Source organism: Hippopotamus amphibius, chromosome 7, assembly GCF_030028045.1.
Source record: "Hippopotamus amphibius kiboko isolate mHipAmp2 chromosome 7, mHipAmp2.hap2, whole genome shotgun sequence".
Taxonomy (NCBI): domain Eukaryota; kingdom Metazoa; phylum Chordata; class Mammalia; order Artiodactyla; family Hippopotamidae; genus Hippopotamus; species Hippopotamus amphibius.
The window spans coordinates 37,007,075-37,027,939 of NC_080192.1; the positions used below are offsets into that span (position 1 = coordinate 37,007,075).

At 36.0% G+C, this 20,865-nt stretch overlaps 1 protein-coding gene across 3 annotated transcripts in view; it reads left to right on the forward strand.

Annotated features, from left to right (window-relative positions):
• Positions 1-11,009: 11,009 nt before the first annotated feature.
• Positions 11,010-20,865, forward strand: part of PPFIA2 (PTPRF interacting protein alpha 2) — a 451,253-nt gene continuing 441,397 nt past the window's right edge. For 2 of the 3 annotated variants that reach the window (XM_057741284.1, XM_057741283.1), the window contains exon 1: positions 11,012-11,260. In XM_057741284.1, coding sequence (XP_057597267.1) covers positions 11,012-11,260 — 249 coding nt within the window. Of the gene's footprint in view, positions 11,261-20,865 lie in introns of all 3 variants that reach the window. The other variant, XM_057741285.1, reaches the window with a different exon arrangement.

A 20,865-nucleotide genomic window follows, 5' to 3' on the forward strand; every position in this document is an offset into this window, starting at 1 on the left:
AAGTCAGTCAGTACTTATGTAGTTTCTTCAGGTACTTGAACTAGAAAACCCAAGAATCAGTACTACTGATTCATCTGTAAGACTGGAGTTATAGCAGAACTCCCAACATAAAATTCCATAATTCTTTAATTCCAAAGCAAGGCTCCCTGAATTGGAGCAGAAGCAAAATTAAAATATTTATTATGTGTCTTTATGTTAGAATAAAACTCTTCTCTAGATAAAAACAACTGCTGAATATATTTAGAATGTTTCTTTTAATATTTTACTTCATAGTAGTCTAAAGAAGAACGTGAGATTTTTTCCCATGAAATGTTATTCTTCCTTTAAAAAGGAGAAAAAACTATTTCATAAGGCATCACTATTTATTTGTTTTCAGTGCCCTCATATTGCTCTTTGATTTGATGTTAGATAGCACTGAATGATGCAAAACACAATTCTCTGAAACTTGTCTTCTCTTACTACTCTTTGACTTCAAAAAATAACTAAGTTTTCGATCTTCTAGAACACTAAGATTCCTTAGTTATAAGTTGAAATCCTGGTGACTATTTGCCAAATTGCTACATATTACAGTAATCTCATATAAATGAATAGGTAAAGGCTGATTAATGTAGCTTTTCACAAACTTTACCTTGTGAGAATTGATACTTATACATTTGTGTGGAAGCACAAGAATCAGCAACTACGTGCTTATATAACTTTCATATTCTGTTTTGCTTTTTTAGACAGGTAAAAAGAATAACATGTAGCATAAACATAACGGGTTACATGAAACCTATATAATAAACAATGCTTACTATTTGTGACAGAATTGTATGACCATTGATTCCAATTAATTGGATTTAATTTTTTTAAATGTATACATAAGTTTAGACATAACATATTGTCCACATAATTTTTATTTCCACTATCACTTTCACAAACAGTACATTAGAGAAACTGGATAAGTTTCTACCAAATCCTCTTTATTCTTCTTCCGGCCTTAAGGCTAGACTACTTTCCTAGGCAATCGTGTAACTGGAAGCTGTCACGTGAGTTATTCTCACTAGTGGCATATGAGAAAAGTATGTGTCATTTCTAGACCAAGGATTTTAGAAGTGGGTATGCTTCTTCTTCCACCATCTGGTTCAAACCCCAAGGAAATGGTAGAAATCAGACAAGAAAGGACTCTAAATTACTGTGTGGAAGAAAGTAGCCCACTGACCAATTCCCACCTTGGAATATTGAAAAAGTAAAAAATAAACTTCAATTGGGTTTGTGACCCATTATTTATTTGGGACTGTCTTGTTGCCTGCTCTAAATGATACAGTGTAATAATATTACATGGCCTTATTGCTTAATGGAAATAAAATAAAATTCATGTTTCCACAAAACTATAGGTAGGTAAAGTGTATAAAGGGAGTTATTTATATTATCTATTCAAACTCATCTTAAATTTTAAATTCAACAGTAAGCATAATGTCAGTAAGCATAATAAGAAAATGTAATTTGTTTCAATAGTTAACATTAAAAACAGAATATAAATAATATTCATAATAGTTACTAAACTGTTGTGAATATAGGCAAAATATTTTCACATATGGTTAACTTTATAGTTGAAAGGAGGTGATATTGAAATTAAAATGTCTATTACAACTACAAATATTTGTTTTATTTTGCATCAAAATTATATTTGCACTTAAAAGATAACTTATTGCCCCTTACTAAATCTTTGTTACTGTCATGGCCTATATTTATGTACTCACTTTCTTTGGCACCTGATCTTAGTATACTTTATCTTGATGTACAAAACCATCTTGGTTTAAATAGAACAAGTGCTTTTCATTATTATTATTACTATATTTCATTACTAATATACCATATGATATTCAGAATATCTAAAGAGATGGAAGGACTGGCCACCGTAGTAAAAATGAGAGTAGTTGTATGACATGCTCCCCTTAAAAAAGCATATAGACAAAAAGACTATATTTGAAATAGAATGTGCAGAAGAAGAATTAGGAAGTGTGGCTAGTGATATCGTATGTCTCTATGGATTAAATATTTTCCTTGATGTTAGACACTAAAACTAATGAAAGAGGTGAGTTCCACTACCTCTGCCTGAATCAAGTTGACTTGTTAGAAGGTAAGCAATTTCATCTCTCTTTTTTAAAATTGGAGTATAGTTGCTTTACAATGTTGTGTTAGTTTCTGCTGTACAGAAAAGTGAATCAGCCACACAGATACATATATCCTCTCTTCCCTGGATTTTGTTCCCATTTATGTCACCACAGTGCATTGAGTAGAGTTCCCTGTGCTATACAATCTGTTCTAGCATATTTCATCTTAATCACTGATCCCTGGCTATCAAAAACCTTTAGGAGTAGAAGATAACCTCAGCATAATAATTAGTTTTATATTTGGGGGACTTTTTGCCTTAACTGCAAAATATCATCTATTTTCTTGTTCTGTACTTATTTTGTCCCCAAATTTCTTCAGATATATTTATTTAGTGTTCTCAAAGTGGGATTCCTGACCTAACAGTATTCTATTATCTGGGAACTTACTAGAAATGCAAATTCTCTGGCCATAACCACAGACCTACTGAATCTGAAACTCTAGGGATGAGGCCCAGAAATCTGTGTTGTAACAAGCCCTCTAGAGATTCTCTTGCATGCTAAACTTGAGATCCACTAAACTAGAACTCGTGTAGGGGATGACTACATCGCCTAAATGTTTATACTCTTTGCAGTGGTGCTAAGGGTGAGAATGTGAGAACATACAGTTTCTAAGCTGAGAATGACCATGAAGACTATTTCTTCTTACTAAAATAGTCTGTTTCCTGCCATCCATTATCAAATTGTTCCTTTCTGTGATATCAACTCTTAGGTAGCCTTTAACTCTGTTGTGTCAACTGTACGTGGGCATTATATTTAGAATTAACACTTCTATTTGATATATGAATAGGAGTCAGGCAAATCAAGATTTTTCTTGGAAATACTAACTGCATTTGAGGCTGTACTTTACAAATGTTGATTACCAAGGAAGTTAGAACCAAGGTGTAATAAGGAAGGAATTCTTGTACAAAGAGACACTTCAACTGTCTTTAAAAATATGAAGGTTTCGGACGTATAAGAATATTTTATGTCTTCTGGGGAATTCCTGAGAGTGAAACTTATGGGTACGGATACATGATTAGTATGATAAAGCTATTATTAAATTAGATCTATCTGAAAATGGACTGGGATGCCTCATGACTTGAGTTTTCCTGTGGTTAAGAGTATTTAAGTCAACATCAAATGGTAGGTTGATTGGGTGATCTAAATACTTTCTACACAAAGTGTGGTTTCATTTGGGAGTTGTTATAGGTGCAGAATCTCAGAGTCCACCCCAGTCCAAGTGAATCAGAGTCTACAAATATAACAAGATCCATGGGTGATCTATATGCACATTATGTTTGAGAAATAGTGCTCCAGTTGACATCTAATGAATCTTTACTGTTATACTTAATTCTAATAGGATTAGGTTGTGATGCAGAATTTGAGTAACAGTCTAGAAGACAAGGGAGTTAACATGTGAACTTGAGCTTACATTCTACTGTGAGGTCATTAACTTAATTAAATGCAACCCCCAAAATGAAATAGTCTGTTTTTTGAATAATGCACTTAATATAAGTGAGCTCGTATTTGAATACTATTTCTATAGATAGCTTTGGACTATTTGCTTCACACAAAAGTGAAACATACTTTTTGGATTTATTGCACTACATCATGCAGGTATTTGTACTAACTTCCAAATTTTATCCAGTGTTGACCTTCTCCCAATTCCCTCCTGTGTGCCCTCTTCCATTTCACTAAAACTAGGATATCTTAATTTCCCTTACTGAAACCTTTCCTTTTTGCTTAGAGTAGTTACTGGTTTTGTCTCCTGCTTCTTCCCTATGCCTGATGGGTCTATATGAATGGATAGCAGAGGCAGAAAGAAAGGAGAATACCTAAAGGGGTGTATAAGTATGGGGGAATTGGAAAAGATCAAGGGAGCAGACCTTGCTCAAAGCTGAAATTTACTGAGGCAGGGAGTGCTTAACACACAATTCTCATCACCAAAGCAACGAATGGAAAAGAGATGGAGAGGTAATGAGAAGTGACAGATGCCACCACACCCTAGATTGACTCAGGTCTCTACAACCACGACTACTATGCCCTGGTCCTGGGAGAAGGAAGCCGCTTTAAGAAATGACAAGTACGGCAGGCCAGAGTCAGAAGATGCCCAAGCCTGTTCCCGTCCCCAGCAGTGAGGGCCAACAGACGTCTTTCTGTAGAGACCATTGTGTGTGGGAAGCCTGGACGAAGAATAACGTACCCCCTTCTCACACCTGCCCATCCCTAGCCCTTGCCTTCGCCGGGGGCACTGGGACCAGAGCGAGCCTTAGCCAGCTTGGCAGCGGCTTTGGGGGAGTCGTGTGTATCCGCGAGCGCGTGTGCGTGAGGAGGAGAGCAAAGACGTGATTACTTCAGAATTTATTTAAGGGCCGGTGGAAACCACTGCAGCAGCTTCCAGGGGAAGCCCTAGTTTCAGAGGAAGAGGAGGTGGCGGCTGCCAAGGAGGGGGAGGGGATAGAGACGGAGGAGGAGGAGCAGGCAACAGCACGAGGCAAGTAAGGAGGGAAGATGCTATAGCATCCGCACCGGCGCCCAGCAGGTTGGTTTCTCTGGGCCAACTGATGCCAGCAAAGAGGCTACAAAGAGGCTGGGAGGCGAAGCTGAGGGTTAGGGGGCTGACTGTTTGCCTTTCTGGAGAAGAATCACCTCTTTTAAGTGTAATAAGACACCCTAGCCTGGAAATAGGCAGGGGGCCAGGAGGGGACCTGCCCTGCTTCTCGCATGCCTGGGGACTCGCTTCCCTTTAGCTTTGCAACTCCCGGCGGTAGCCATAAACTCCAGAGGGGCTCCTGGTGGGAGGCTGGGTGTAGAAATTCCCTTCCAAATACTCTTCACACCTTTTCCCAAGGCTCACGTTTCGGGGGCCACCCTCCGTGTGGCCCGGTTGCGGAGGAAGAGTAGCGCCGCTTGGTTAAGTTTCTACAAGTCAAACCCAGTCCTCACTTGCCAGCTCCCCGCCCCGGTTCTCCAGCTGCACGCGGGGAGCTGCGGCTGCTCCGGCAATCGGGCCGCTGCTGCTTTAAGAGCCGCCTCCCCCTCTGCTCCCTTTGACAATGGTCTGAACCGAGCTCTGCTTCCCAAAGCAAAATTTGTAATATGCCATTTTTCCGATGGACGCTTCTCCTTTTGGCTGCTGACGGAGCCGCGGGAAGATGCCGAGTTGCTGCCACGCCACCCAGCCGGGGCACGTTCCGGGAGGACGCCGGGGCACCCGAGTGTCTAAGCTGCCTTTCTCCTCCCGTTGCTAGGGAAATGGTCCAGGAGTGCCGGGTGTGAGCCTACCCGCTCGTCAAGCCGGAGACTGCGGCTGTCATTGATCAATTGAAGAAACAGGACCCGAAATTACAGACATTAGGTACAGAAACTGTATTTGAGTTACACGGTTTCCCTTCCGCTTTATTTTCTTACCCCTCCCCCCCACCCCATCACCACCTCGGCCCCACCCCGCCCCCAGGGAAGATAAGATGCAAATTCCCTCCTAGTCAATTACTGTTCCATACCTTTGGCTTTCCCACCCTCATCCTCTCCCTTCTCTGATTTCTCTACCTTCTCCCTACTTGACTGTCTCCTGTTGGACAGGATGAACAATTTTGGTGTGGAAATTATTAAGTCAACTTCTTCAGGGTGGTGGGGGGGGTGTGGCTGAGAGAGAACTGTCCAGCCAACCTTATGGGGTGTGCTGGCTCTTTGGCCAGCTGTAAATGCACTGGGGTAAAGAAAGTGCAAATTTTTTCCATTAAAGGTGATAATAATATTTCCTGAGGACAGGGGACTTCAAAGAGTTAAATAGGAGGAGGAATATTCATGTAATGTAATCAGACAATGGCTAGGGTTTCTCTCACCGAATTATTCCTCGTGGGTTAACTGAGGTGGAGATAGGTAGGTTCTTAAGACTAAATCTTTGCAGAAGAAACTGACTACAGAGAATAATTACATCTTTGTCTCTAGTAGGATCTAAATCCTAATGATCTGTTTGATTAAAGTGATTCACTGACAGAAAAAAAAAAGCCTTTTGTAGCACTGTCATACCCGAATAGGTGCTGTTTGAGCAGCACATATTGCTAAGAAACACACTGGATCTTGAAAGCCCTCGGGTAGTGACTCCAGTGGGTATTCAAAAGTTTTATTTTGAAATCTGAGGGATTTAGAAGACAGTCAAGGTTATGTGCTAAGAAAAAGGGAGTTGGTTTTCCTGGTATAAAATTCTTCAAGCTAAATTTAAGCACTGAGATAATTAAACCAACTAGGTTTTTTGTTTTTTTTTTTCTTTTCACAATAAAATAAACAATGTCTCTAACCATACCTTGAAACCTTCAGTAATTTAATGAACAGAGTATCAACATCTAGAAGAGTATAACATAATTCATACATCAATTGACTTTGGGGAAGGGATGATGAAAAGGCAAATATCAAAGCGAACTGTTAATATGCCCTTTCTGGTTTTTCAGGAATTATGTGATACAATGCACTTTTTAATATTGAAACTGATTCTTAAAGTTAAAAGTGGTATATGAGGATGAAATAGATGAGAGGTTGAATGACCATAGCCTTCTGTACTATGCAAGTTGCTTCAGATGTCATCCATCCTATAAGAGAGTGTTTAACTCTTACAGTGAATACAGATTTTTAATTGCTTTCAATACCTAAAATTGTGCATTTAAGAAATAAGTTATACTATATTTTAAGGAGTATACAACTACTTTGTAATTTATATTAGACAGAATCTCAGTTTTATTGCAAGAAACTAAGCTAGCTCATGAAAGTGGCCTTATTTTTTGTAGACATTTTTTCCTTCTAATTTTGATAAGACTTTAGATTTACTCATTTGGGTTGACTGTGAGGGAAAAGAAGCATTTATTCATTTTTTTCCTAAGTAACTTTTGCATAGTTTGATTTTTTTAAATTGTATTTAGAAAGTTTAGAGCACCCACTGGAATTAAACCTTTACGTATGGAAGCAAAATGAATCATAAAGGTAAAATATTCTTTCTGCAAAGATAAATATTGGTCATTTTATACCAGAAATAAATACTTGATTTTGTAATAGTCCTTTATAATTGTACTATATGTTCTCAGTCAGGTATCCTCTTGGAGCCTTACAATGGGCTTGTTAATAAAAATGCTTGCATTATTATTCCTACTTTACAGAAGAGAAAACTGAAGTTTGGAGACATGAGGTAACCTGCTCTGGTTCACACGCCTTGGGAGTAGAACTGAACCAAGTTCTTTTGAGTGTAGATTTAATAGACTTTCTAAATCCCTTGGCAGTTTCTCATCATAGCATCTTTCAACTAACTAAATCAAAGACCAACTTTTATACTGATCTAAGAGCCTGAAGTTTGTGAATGTCTAATGTTTCACGGTGATGATGTTTGTTAGAATTAGGGTAGCATATTCAGAAGAAAACTGTAGCTGAGGTAATCACCAACAGTTATGTTTTTCCTTGGAATTTAAATTTGTTATAAGCAATTCAGAGTAGAGGTGGGCTAATAGCTTTCTTTCAGGAAGGATATGATTTAAAATACAGTTTTGAAAATGTTTAACCTTAAATTTAAACCTTGTAAGTGTTCTGGCACAGCTTGTCAGTGTGCTACCATTTCCTCTCCCAGTGTTTTGTTTTAACCTTAAATGTCAAAAAGAAACACACTGACTCCTAATAATGATTTCTCAGAATGACACAGCTGTTCGATGTGTGGATTTTATGGATGGCATGTGAACTAATTGCTTTAAATATTCAAATGTGTTGAAACATATTTTTTGTTTTCCGATTCCTTTTCGATAAATGTAAAGAAAGTTTTTAACAGAAAAGTCTCATTTTTTCCATCTCAAAAGTCAGTATCACTTATCTACTCTGTGTAGATATTGTTTGACTGAAATTCAGGTTGTGAAAAATCAAAAAATATATTTTCATCCAGTAAGTGGTTAACAATAATAGCAAATGTATGAATGTGAGTGTGTGCATTTGTGTGTTGTGAGTTTATGTTTAAATACATCCTATATATCTACACTGCTATTTATTTTAGGGTGAATAGGAAATTGAACAAGTCAAGTTCTTGTCTTCAGGGAGCCCAGCGTTTTGCATGATGAGCAACAATTCAAAGCATTACCTTGAATTGTCCTAAAATTTACCCCCCCCTTAATGCTTCTGTATAGGCTATCAGTACTTTCCTTTATCTTTTTAAAAGTTTCTCCTGATTTTCAGTGGGCCCTGACCAAATCATTCACAGATAATTGAATTCTCTCCTCAATAACCCAATTTATATGAAGAATCACATAAAAAGTAATTAACTATTGAGCTGTTAAGTCTTGACATTTTATTTGGAAATATCACCAGAAATATTTTCCCCAAGGACAGGAATATGTAGGCAGAAAAATGAATTGACCTTGTATTATAAAACCAAAGAATGCTCCAGGAGCAACAGCCAAACCAGCCTTTCTCCACATCAGACTTTTGCAAAACCAAGCCCTCTAATTAATAGCTTCTGGCCTCCATACAATGACTGAAATTGAGATGGATTTGATTTTTTTTAAACATAAGATAGAAGAGAAAATGAGATAATTTCTGATTTTTAAAATGCTACACAATAGGTCAATGTTACATCTTAATGTCTGTGTTTTCTATTTTAAACAAATAATTTAAAAATATTCTGAACAGTTCAATTATTTTATGACTGGCTGCTTCTGATTAGCAGTTAGGATGTGAAGTTTCTACATTAGCTAATGTAATTTATGGCATCTGTTTTGTGGAATATTTGAAAGAGTGTTAGTTTGTATTGTTTGGATGGAAACTAGACAAAGCAGCTCACAGGAAACAAAGGAATAAGTGTAATTAGTAGTATAATAACCTAAACAAATTTATGCATCTCAGTCTATTTTGTAAAGCATACATCTAATTCAGTCAGTATCACTTACCTACTCTGTGTAGGCTACTGTAGGAATTCAGGAAGAAAGTATATAAAAGTACTGGGTTGGCCAAAAGGTTCGTTCAGTTATTTTCCATAAGATGGCTTTAATAGTATTTAGTTGTCTTTAACTTCATTCAAAACAATTTTATTAGATTGTATGTGACAGCTGTCATATCAGCATGCATTTAAAAAGACATCAAAATTGGTGAATTTTTGTGTAGCCATTTTAACATTAAAGATGGAAGAAAAAAAGCAACTTTTTTGGCATATTTTGCTTTATTATTTCCAGAAAAGTAAAAACACAACCGAAATGCAAAAAAAAAAAAGAAAAAAAGATTTGTGCAGTGTATGGATAAGGTGCTGTGACTGATAGAATTTGTGTCAAAAGTGGTTTGCGACGTTTCATGCTGGAGATTTCTCTCTCAGTGACGCTCGACCGTTGGGTAGATCAGCTGCAGTTGATAGTAATCAAATTGAGACATTAATTGAGAACATTCAACATTATACCACACGGGAGAGAGCCAACATACTCAAAATATCCAAATCAAGTGTTGAAAATCATTTGCACCAGCCTGGTTATGTTAATTGCTCTGATGTTTGGATTCCACATAAGTGAAAAAAACCCTCTTGACTGTATTTCTATATGTGATTCTCTACATAAACTTTCCGTTTTTAAAACAAATTGTAACAGGCGATAAAAAGTAGATACTGTACAATAATGTGCAACAGAAGAGATCGTGGTACAAGTGAAATGAACAACCACCAACCACACCAAAGGCCAGTCTTCATCCAAAGAAGGTGATGTGTATATGGTGGGATTGGAAGGGAGTCCTCTATTACAAGTTCCTTCTGGAAAAACAAACGATCAATTCCAACAAGTACTACTCCCAATCAGACCAACTGAAAGCGGCACTCAATGAAAAGCTTCCCGAATTAGTCAACAGAAAATGCGTAATCTTCCATCAGGATAATGCAAGACTGCATGTTTCTTTGATGACCAGGTGAAAACTGTTACAACTTGGCTGGGAAGTTCTGATTCATCTGCCATATTCACCAGACATTGCACCTTCAGATTTTCCTTTATTTTGGTCTTTACAAAATTCTCTTAATGGAAAAAATTTCAATTCCTTGGAAGACTTTAAAAGGCACCTGGAAAGCTCTTTGCTCAAAAAGATAAAGAGTTTTGGGAAGATGGAATTATAAAATTGCCTGGAAAATGGCAGAATGTAGTGGAAGAAAAAGGTGAATACATTGTTCAATAAAGTTCTTGGTGAAGATGAAAAATGTGTCTTTTATTTAAAAAAACCAAAGGCACTTTTTGGCCAATCCAATAATGAAATGAGAGTTGTAAAGTCAAGAAGCTTTACATTAGTTGTATGAAAAAAATTTGTTGATAAAATAAAAAAGTGAAAGCTAATTTTTCTGTAAAATAAATACTCAATTACTTGTGGATTTTCTAAATGAAAGAATGAACATTAATTCATTCAATTATTTAAGTAATACAAACATCATTTACTTCCTACTGGTTCAATGTCAGAAACTATGCTTGCTGCTAACAACATAATAGCAAATAAGGGTAAGATGGAGGTATTAGCTATAAGTGATTTGTAAACTTGCAGGGAAAGAAAGGTGGTGAATTAATAAGCTTAGTAACATCTTATTATAAATTGAATTAGGTGGGGTAAATCATGAAAACAAAAACTTTGAGAAGTAGGTGAAATCAAGCTGTGTTTTGTAGGAAGGAGATACTTAGATTGTCATGAAAAGAGAAAGCATGTTAGTTGGAGGAAGTCAGTGAGTCCTATTTCATTGAGGTCAAAACTTTTAGCATGGTTGGAACTGGGGCAGTGGGGAGAAAAAGACAATTACGTTGATGAGCTGCAAAGAGGTTGGTGAGTTGAGGGTCAGGTGGGATTATTGGAAATCTTTCTTTTACTAAGACTTCCCTCCCCTTTACTTTCTTTAAGCAATGATGTGTGAAGTGATGCCCACGATTAATGAGGACACCCCAATGAGCCAAAGGGGGTCCCAAAGCAGTGGCTCGGACTCAGACTCCCATTTTGAGCAGCTGATGGTGAATATGCTAGATGAAAGGGATCGTCTTCTAGACACCCTTCGGGAAACCCAAGAAAGCCTCTCACTTGCCCAGCAAAGGCTGCAGGATGTCATCTATGACAGAGATTCTCTCCAGAGACAGCTCAATTCAGCCCTGCCACAGGTATGCCTCCTGGGAGCTTCTATCCTTCCTACTGCAACTGAAAATGTGATAAGACTTAAATAAGCTTTGCTTTATTCCCATTCTTATAATTACTTTTGCCCTTAGTAGATATGGTATGCAAATTTTGGTGATAAAAATTTAATAGATAATTAGTTCACATGTAACCTTGCCTCAAACAAAATTGTGGTACTTTGGTGGTGGGGGATTTGAAAGCTGAGTTCCTATCTGGTCTTTCTCCTGAAAATTTTATCTGTTTTTTGGTGGAGGTAGAAAATCACCTATTGATCAGCTTTTAATTACCAGAATGTGGGCACAGATAATTTTCTCTTTCTTACTTTTTAAACACTATTATGACATTTGGAAATATGTATTTTACATTTTCAGTTATGTTGTCTGTCTTTGGAAATGATAGTAGTTTGGAAGTCAGCTGTCCAATATTTTTTATTTGTCTTTCTTTAAAAATGCCTAACACCTGTTTAAAGCTTGAACTTTCTGATGTATTACCCTCTCTTCTGAAAAATACATTTCAACCAGTTTCTTTTTTAAAAAAATTTTGGAAGTAGGAGAAAAGTCAGAAGTTCAGCTTTATTCTCACAAATTTAAAATTGTTAGATTTTAACAATTTTATTTTACAAGTAAATGTTTATAAAATAATTATTTTATATGTACTATGTAATAATGTTATATGTATTATGTGTATGTAATATAATATTACTATTATATGTAGTAATATTATTATACAAAATAACAATGTTATTTTTAATATGTTATAGTCATATGTCTTATTTTATAGGAAAAAATAACATTTTAAGGATTTTCAGCTAATTTATGTACAAAGTTAATAATGAGTCAGTTCTCTTAAGAATAACATAATTATGTTTATTTTAGGTATAAAAAATCACAGAATTTGAATGAAGTTTTTAATAATCACCCTTCAATAAACTATATTTTTCTTTTAAATACAAGTTTAATTGGCCCTCTACTTAAAAGACAGTATAGCAAATGTTGAAAAGTTGACCTCTCTCCATAGTTATTTTCTTGTAGGAAATATATTTCTATAAATATTGAAAATTATATAATCAAAGTTAATAACATTCTAAACTCAGCCATACTATTAACTTGGAGTATAATGTTGATGTATTTATGAGTCTCAGAATAAAAAGGATCACCTATGATGCTGTCTCATTCCCACTGGATAATTCCATAACTCCTGTCCCAGTTTTTTTCATTTTCAGTCTGTCTTGTGTTGAGATGCAATAATATTTCCAATAACTCTAACCTGCTGGTACACTGATTTGTTGAATCACACAGAACGTGTTGATTCACTTCAAAAGACAACTATCATATCTTGACTAACAATTATATTTTTCAAGCTAGACATTTCAGTCTTTGCAATTGTTCTTCATGAGGTGATTTCGAGAATGATTATCATCATGCTTACTCTCCTCTAAGATTATTTGAGTTGGTGTATGTTGCTGTTAACCAGCATTGGTCTCAGAACTGATCACACTATTCACTACCTTCTGTGACAAGCATAGAATGAGGCAGTCGTTTCTCTTTGTGGACAGAGTGTTTCATTAAGAAACATAGGATTGTATTATATTTGGGGGCAAGTTCAACATACTTGTATTATGTATTATAACAGCAGAAAACTGAAGTTTACAATTGAGTAGCATAAATGCTATGTGTTGGCCAATTTTCCCACTCTTCTTAGAAGTTGACTCTTTGGTTATAAGTGTAGGACTATACATGTATTCCTCCTACAGTAATCTTTTTATGTTTTATTTAAGCCAGATGCTATCAATTTGGGATCCTAACACTATCAAGGTGACTAAGAACAATTTGGGTTTAAAAATTTTTTCTCTATCTGTAAACACATCATTGACTATTTTATAAGGATGTTTTAAAAGTAAAATAGCAGAACAAGATATTTTGGAGGGAAAGGAGAAAACTGGAAATATTTTCATGCATAACTATATTGTGTAGATAAACCTCTACTTAAAGGTACAGGAATAAAAATATTTTAATTATAGCATTCAGTTATGTTGAAAATCTAGATTATAATACCATCTAAATATAAAATTTTTGAATTTTAATTATACTGGTGCACAATATCTTATCCAAACCCCTTGTGTTTTAAAGTTCAGCATTTTCCCAATTTTCTGTATGTGTACAATGTATACTAAGGAACACTCCTCTAGCCAAATTCTGGGAAGCACCCTATAATTATACACTTTCATATTTCTGAAGAGAATCTGAATATTCCTGCTGCATGGAAAATATAAAGACTATAAATGGCCTCATGTTAGTGCAGGTCTGGTTTTGCCACCAATCAAATTTGCAATATACTTACAAATAAATACCAGTTTTTGGAGTGTTTGAGTTTTGGGATTACAGATTAGGGATTATGAGCTTGTACATTTAGATGGGTATAGTTCCAATCTCTTTTATAAATACTTTGACACATTTTTTCAATATTTATTTGTATTTTACTATTAGAACTATTTAATACCCCTAGCAATCCACAGGTCATTTGTTAAAGCAAGTGTTTTAATAACCTAATCTGTAACTTTAGGGCTATAAGTTTTCTGCAAGTAATAGAGGAATATATAATTCTCCTTTAATTGGTATCTTTGAATCTTTTAAAATATTTTATGAGCAATGTAACTGTACCATTTGGTGGCATTGCATTTGACATTTACCTGGAAGGAGAAAATGACTCCCACAAATTTGAGTTTTGAGGCAGAAATAAAGTATGTAAAATTGAAAACTACTACAATAACACAAAAGTGAAATTTGTTTTAGCAAACATGGTATAGAATTCAAAGCAGAGTCAAACTTTATGACATATCATGTTTTCAATTGCCTATACAATATTTTTTAGTTGTTGATGATTTAGTGCTTTGCTTTAATCACTTTCTCTCCTCTAACATTTGTTTATGAACAACTGCAGAAGTGATTTTAACAATCCTAACCATGAAAAGCATTTTGTATTCACATTGTTTGCTTTTTCATTATGTGATGGAGCGTTACTGTGTTTAACAAGGACTGATAATTCCACATCATTCCACGTTCTACGCCTGATGTTTCTAAGCTATACACTGATTTTCTACCTTTCTAATGCACAGGTGCATTTAATGTCCCATGGAACCTGAGATTCAATATGCCCAAACGCAGTTACCGTCTGCCTTTCACTTGACCAAATCTGTTCTAACTCCTCACCCAGACACCTGAGAGTCCTCATAGCTGACTGCTTTCTTCCCCATCTCTGAATTCAGTCATCATTGGGCCATTCCGGTTTTTTTTTTTTTTTTTCTTAAATAATTCTCAGATCTCTCTATTCTTTTCTGTTCTTTGGCACCTGACCCTCAATTTCTTTTTTGCTCTATCTCCTAACATTTGCACTTTTGTAAATGTGTCACATTGTTTGCTTGAATAATAGCACACTGCTTGCTGTGTCCTGACAAACATCATGCTATTCCAGTCTTTTTCCTTCAGGCATATTTCCCTTTGCTCATGTGTTCTTCCTCAATATCTTTGTCTGGTTCACTTCTCATTGTAGCCAAGACTTTGTCTGTTCTAGAAAGTCTTCTCTGAACCCCCAAGTACATGTATTCTGTGTTTCTTACCCTTATCTTTTTATCATTATACTATCTGTTTATGTGTCTGTTTCCAACCCTAGACTATAATCTCCTTGAGAACAGGAGTATATCTTAATCATCCATAACCCTCTGGATCAGCAAAGTACCAGGTCCATAGTGAGAGCTTTTAAAGTAAAACAAAACTAAATGTATATGCATTTAGATGTACAAAGAGCAAAACACTTGACATTGGAAGATCTGGTTTGTACTGTGTTTCTAGCATACATTAGCTTGAGTCAGGACTTCAGATTTACGTGCTACAAAAAGTGGTTAATACTAATACCTCATAAGGTAGTTTGTGATGATTAAGGAACATAATATAAGTAATTGATTTATAAGGCATTAAATATGGAAATGCTTGCATTAATTTTATCCAGAATGTCAAAAGATAAGCTAATTTCAGCATATGTACGTTAATGAGCATTAGAACAATTTGCTAGGAATACTGATAAAATAAAGTCTTTAACTTTTTTGAAAATAGAACAAATATTTACCAATTACTAATATGCTCACTAAGAATATTTAAAGGAGAGGTAAGGGAAGTGAAACTTCCATTGCAAATAGTCATTAGATATAAAAGTTTAAAATTTCTTTTCAGCACCTTATTTAGCATATATCGAGGGTACTCTGTGTATTATTAAATGATTACATATGTTCGTAAAGGGAATAGAAAAAAGGAACATAGTTTGGTTCCCAGAGAACTTAGAAAATAGATATAAATGGATCCAAGTTAATATAGTACCAGAAGATTATAGAAACACCAAAAGTATTTGCACCATAATACTGATATGTGATTAACTACAGAAAGTTTCATGTGGAGAGTGATATTAGAGAGATATTTTTAAGAAAAGGTTAGAAAGGACTAGAGGGTATTTTGTATCAGACAGTACAGTTGTGCAGAGAGGACCCTGCTCAAGGACATGTGGGGGGATTAAAATTCAGCCTATGTTTTGCTTTCCAGGCTAGGCTTGGTGTTCCTAATTCACATAAAGGAGACAGTTGAGCTAGCAGTATCCCTGATTAAAAAGGGAAGAGTAAATAGGAATTAAATAAGGAGAATAATTACCATTGGTTTGTTGAAGGGCTACAGGTTAGTAATGAAGTTTTTATAGTGACAGTGGAGGATTGTAGCCTGTTCATATGTGTGGTGAAAGCTAAGGACGGATATTTGTATACAGGATAATCAGTAGAAGTTTGAGTGAACTAGTGACATGATAAGGCAATAATGAAGGAATGTTATTCTGCCATCTTGATTTAGGAAAGGTTATATAACACGCATGTATCAGTTATCTGTGGCTAAAATAATGCTACATAACAAACAACACAAAACCTCATTGTCATGAAAAATAATGGGTTTATGGAATTCAGCAAACCTTGACTTGGACTGGTTGATCTTGGCTGGGCTCACTATGCCACTGGTTGGCTGAAGGTTGGCTTAGTCAACTGTATGTTAACTGTATGTTAACTGGCTATCTGATCCAGGATGGCCTTAGCTGGACAAACTGGGGCCCTTCAACTCCATGCATGTCTAATCCTTCAATAGGCTAGTCTTTGCATGTTTTCATGGTGATGGCAAAGGAGTAAGAGCAAAGCAGAAACAAGCAAGTACCTTTTAAGCTTCTGCTTGTGTCTTTTTTTTTTTTTTTTTGGTAACAGCCCTTGGCCAAGCCCAGAGACAGAGTGGAAAGCAGTGCAGCATTCCACAGCAAAATTACAAAGATGGATGAAACACAGTTACCATTAGTGCAACTGATCTACCACAAATAGATGCTAAAAGAGTCATTTGGGTCATTATTATGTTAGGAGAGCTTATTGTGATAATGTAATAGTTCTGGTGAGGTATAGGAATTTGAAATAGGATTGTGAACCCTGAAACTAAGAAAGACATGTTAATGTAAAGAATGTTGAGGAGAAAGAATGGACATAGCCAGATAATGACCTAAATGGCTGTGAATTTGGACTAGAGTTAGAAGATCTGAATTTGAATTGGTGAGCTGAGCTCTCATTGGTAAGTAACCTGACTTCCCTACTTGGAAGGAGGGGATGATATCTACCCAAGGAGTGGTTCAAAGGAGAAACGTGTATGGGCTTCAGAAACCCTAAACATTATAAAATGTCACCTGGTATTTTTCATAAACGGGGATGTGCTGGCACATACTCTGATGATGAATTAAGTTAAAAGAGGCTGCTTGGGGAGGAGAGGGACACATTTCTATGGTAACATTTTGAAATACAAAATATTTAAGTGAAAATTACAGGGAGTGACAGAAGTCAGTTTTATTCTAGAGGCGCTCTACCTAGGTATCTTTTCAGCTTGCTACTTACTAGCTTAATAACCCTGGTCAAAGCAGTTAGTTCAAATAATGAAAGAACCTGCCTCATATTATGAGAAATAAATGAGCTGGAACATGTCAAATGGTCAATTCAGTGCCTCACAGATAGTACATGCTCAATAAATGTTAAATGCAGCTATTGATGCTGTTATTATTACCATAGATATTATCATCATTATCCTTAGCCAACCTCAACTGCACAATTTTACTGGGTAATAATGAACACTAGCACAAAGTGAAAGCACTAAAAATCCTTACTCTCCACAATCTTGATCAAATTTTGTAAGTCCTTTGATTGATCTTTAAAAAAAAAAATCTTAACTACACTATCTTAAATGGTTTTCCCAAATTCTTCACTTCTTCAATGGCCAGTCTCACATCCCTTGATTAAACAACACCCTTCCTGTTGTGCTAAGAAGATAACATCTGGATTGAGCTCCTTCCTTTTCAATGAAACCTAATGCCACCACACCTCATACACAAGACTTCTATCCCTTGCTCCTGTCAAAAAGAAAGATGCTGCATCTTTTGCTACCTCTGATTATAGTTATTCTATTCTTGACACGCTTCTCTTTCTTCCAGTTAGTTATTTTTCCCCTGACCAAATGAAATGGTATTCACCTGCAGCCTTTATTTTCTGTTATTTATAGCCCTTTATTTGTCTCTATTTATATCTCTCTTTTTTTTTCCCCCTGTGGCCACGCCACACAGCACACAGGATCTTAGTTCTCTCATCAGGGATTAAACCCTGCAGTGGAAGTGCGGAGTCCTAACCACTGGACCGCCAGGGAAGTCCCTTTCTTTTCTTTTTTCACCCTTATAATCAGGCTTCTGTCATCATCATTCTCCAAAAAAATACACTCCTGTATGCCACCAATGAGTACACATTTCGAAGATCTAGTTATTCTTTTTCATTCTTTACGTTCCTTGGCATCTTTGTGCCAAAATATGCTATTAATTATTTCATCTTGAAATTCCCACGTCCTTAATGCTTCATAACCATTCCCCTCATAGGCTACAAGGTATGTTGTTCTTCAGTACTCACTCTTTTCCCACATACTCCCATACACTTAATTTATACCCATATTTGTCTTTATTTACCTATGTTCTCCAATCTTAAGCATTGCCCTTCTTGTTTAAGACCAACACTTCCTTCCAAATTCTTGATCCTCTGCTTCTTATCTCCTCCTTTGGCCTTTTTTCCCCTCCAGCATCTTCAATTTCTCCCTCTCCCTCTCAACTGGCTTTTTGGTAACATATTCAAACCTATTCCTTAAAAGTACAATGATGTCAAGTACAATACCAACAAAAGAGTTCCTTAACACTGTGTCTTTACTTAGCTACCAATCTATCTTTTCTTTTCCTTTATTTCCCAACTTGTCTATTTTCAGTGTCTTAATATCTTCATCTTCTATTCACTTTCCGAGCAACTGCAGTTGGGCTTTTCCTTTAATATCTTGCTAAAAATTATGTCACCAGTAACCAAGTGATGAATGCAGTAGGTTTGTTATATTAAAATGCACTGCAAAATTTGACTGTCATTAATTCCCTTCTCATAAAATACCTCCCAAAACAAAACAAACAAAACTATTTTACTCTCAACTTTAATGACAACACTGTCTTCATTCTTATATATTTTTGACTTTTTTCTCCTAATTTTTTTTCTGTGAGAAATTCCTTATTGAGCCACTTTTTAAATGTTAAATAATAAATAGAAGATGAATGATAGTACTAGCTAACATTTCTGAATACCCCGCCTATGCCAGGCAATGTTTTATTTAAGCATCCAGATATTAAAATTGGAGTCTGTCTCTATTTGAGGGGAGGCTAAACAAGTGAGGTGGCAAGACTATATTCGCAGGAGGTGCTAAGATATAATCCAACTAATAAGTCCAGTATTAACTAAAACTCCATTTTAAGACACTACACAGGTTGGTAAAGCTAGAAGAGAAACAACTGTTTTGCATAGCTGTTGGTCTGCTTGTGCATAACCTACCACTCCATGTATGAGACATGGGGTGATTCCTATTCAACTTAGCCAAGTGAGAAGGGCTTCAGAGGAAACATTCAGAGAGCTTGATGTGTTTCCTCCAGAAGTTGAAGAATACAGAGGCTGAAGTCTAAAAGCCACAGCCGCTGCTGGAGATGCCCCTGCCTCTATGGTAGATCGAAGAGTCACATGTCAAATAAACTGCAACTCCTCCAGTATCAACACAAAAGTTAATTTTTTGAAGAGCAAATGGTTCCCTCAAAGGGGGATATTACTTAAGGTTATCTTTGTGTAAACCCACAGACTGAGTAGACTGGTAGAAGCCCAGGTTTCTAAATGGTGAACAATGAGTGACAAATTGGGAGGCTGATTTCAGAAAAGAGACAGAGCAAGACAAGTAAAACTGGGGAAGAACCTACGGAGGGGTTCTTTGAGAAAGCCACGAACGCACCCCAGATGAAGGATGATTGATGGTGTACTTGCCATTCAGAAAGCCACGATCATGGATGACAGCTAGGTCAGCCCATACCACTGTGATCTTTCTCCCCAATTTCCCCTTCCCTGGCCCTGATTCTTAGAAGGGTCAGAAACTGTTCCTACCAGTGGAGGATATCACAGTAAAAGGAAACCACCATGCCCTCATCCTCCAATGCAGACCTACTTCAAAGTTTGAAAAAAGCCTGAACTATGTGCGGGGGCGGGGAGGGGAGGAAGGGTACATCTTCAGGTTGGATAAAAGCTCAGAACTAGTATATTATGCAGCCCTATATTGCACAAGAACTATGAAATTGTTAGACTGCATAATTTCAGAACAAAAGGACAGATGGCTTATTTTCTAAGCATGAGCAGAAAAGCTAAGACATCTGGCTAAAATTTCATTTGTGGTTAATTTCTTCACCTGAGGGAATCAGAGGAGATGTAATAATATTAATTTCTGTATCCAGCTCATTCATTAAACTGGTTAGATGTATTATCTCAGTTAATCCTCAAAACATTCCACTTGTGGTGGTTATTATTATTCCCATTTTACAGATGATAAAAATGAAGCACAGTCAGGTTAAGTAACCTGTTCAACCAGGATTCCATTCGTGGCTTACTTTTGTTTTACTCTAAGCCATCTTCTTTATTTCATTATGTTCATCTTTAAAGAAGTATTAAACTTCTCTAGAAATCTTTAAGAGACATGGGCCACTGAAAGCACTTATCAGGACTACTCCTAAGTTCTAATAACGAAAACGAAATTATTATTAATGAAATATGAAATGATTGTTAGAGTTGGTACAATTATACTGAATATAATTATTCAAGGATTCCAAATTCTCGTATGTATGATACCATGAATTTGTCTTTTTATGTACTGAGCATACTTTATAGCTCATTAGGTGCATTTAATAAGCAAGAAAGTATAGGCTTCATGGAAAAGTATTTAACTAGAAATTACAATACCTGGATTTCAGTTTCAATTTTACCAAACCCTGTGACAATAGAAAACCACTGAATTTCTGAGGCTTCTCTTTACTTACATATAAAAGAAGGAATTCTAGTACCATGTAATATATTGTATACTTTTGTGAATTTCAAATGATTATAAAGAGTATGAACCTTAGCTTTATTAATTTATTCATAGCCATTTAATACACA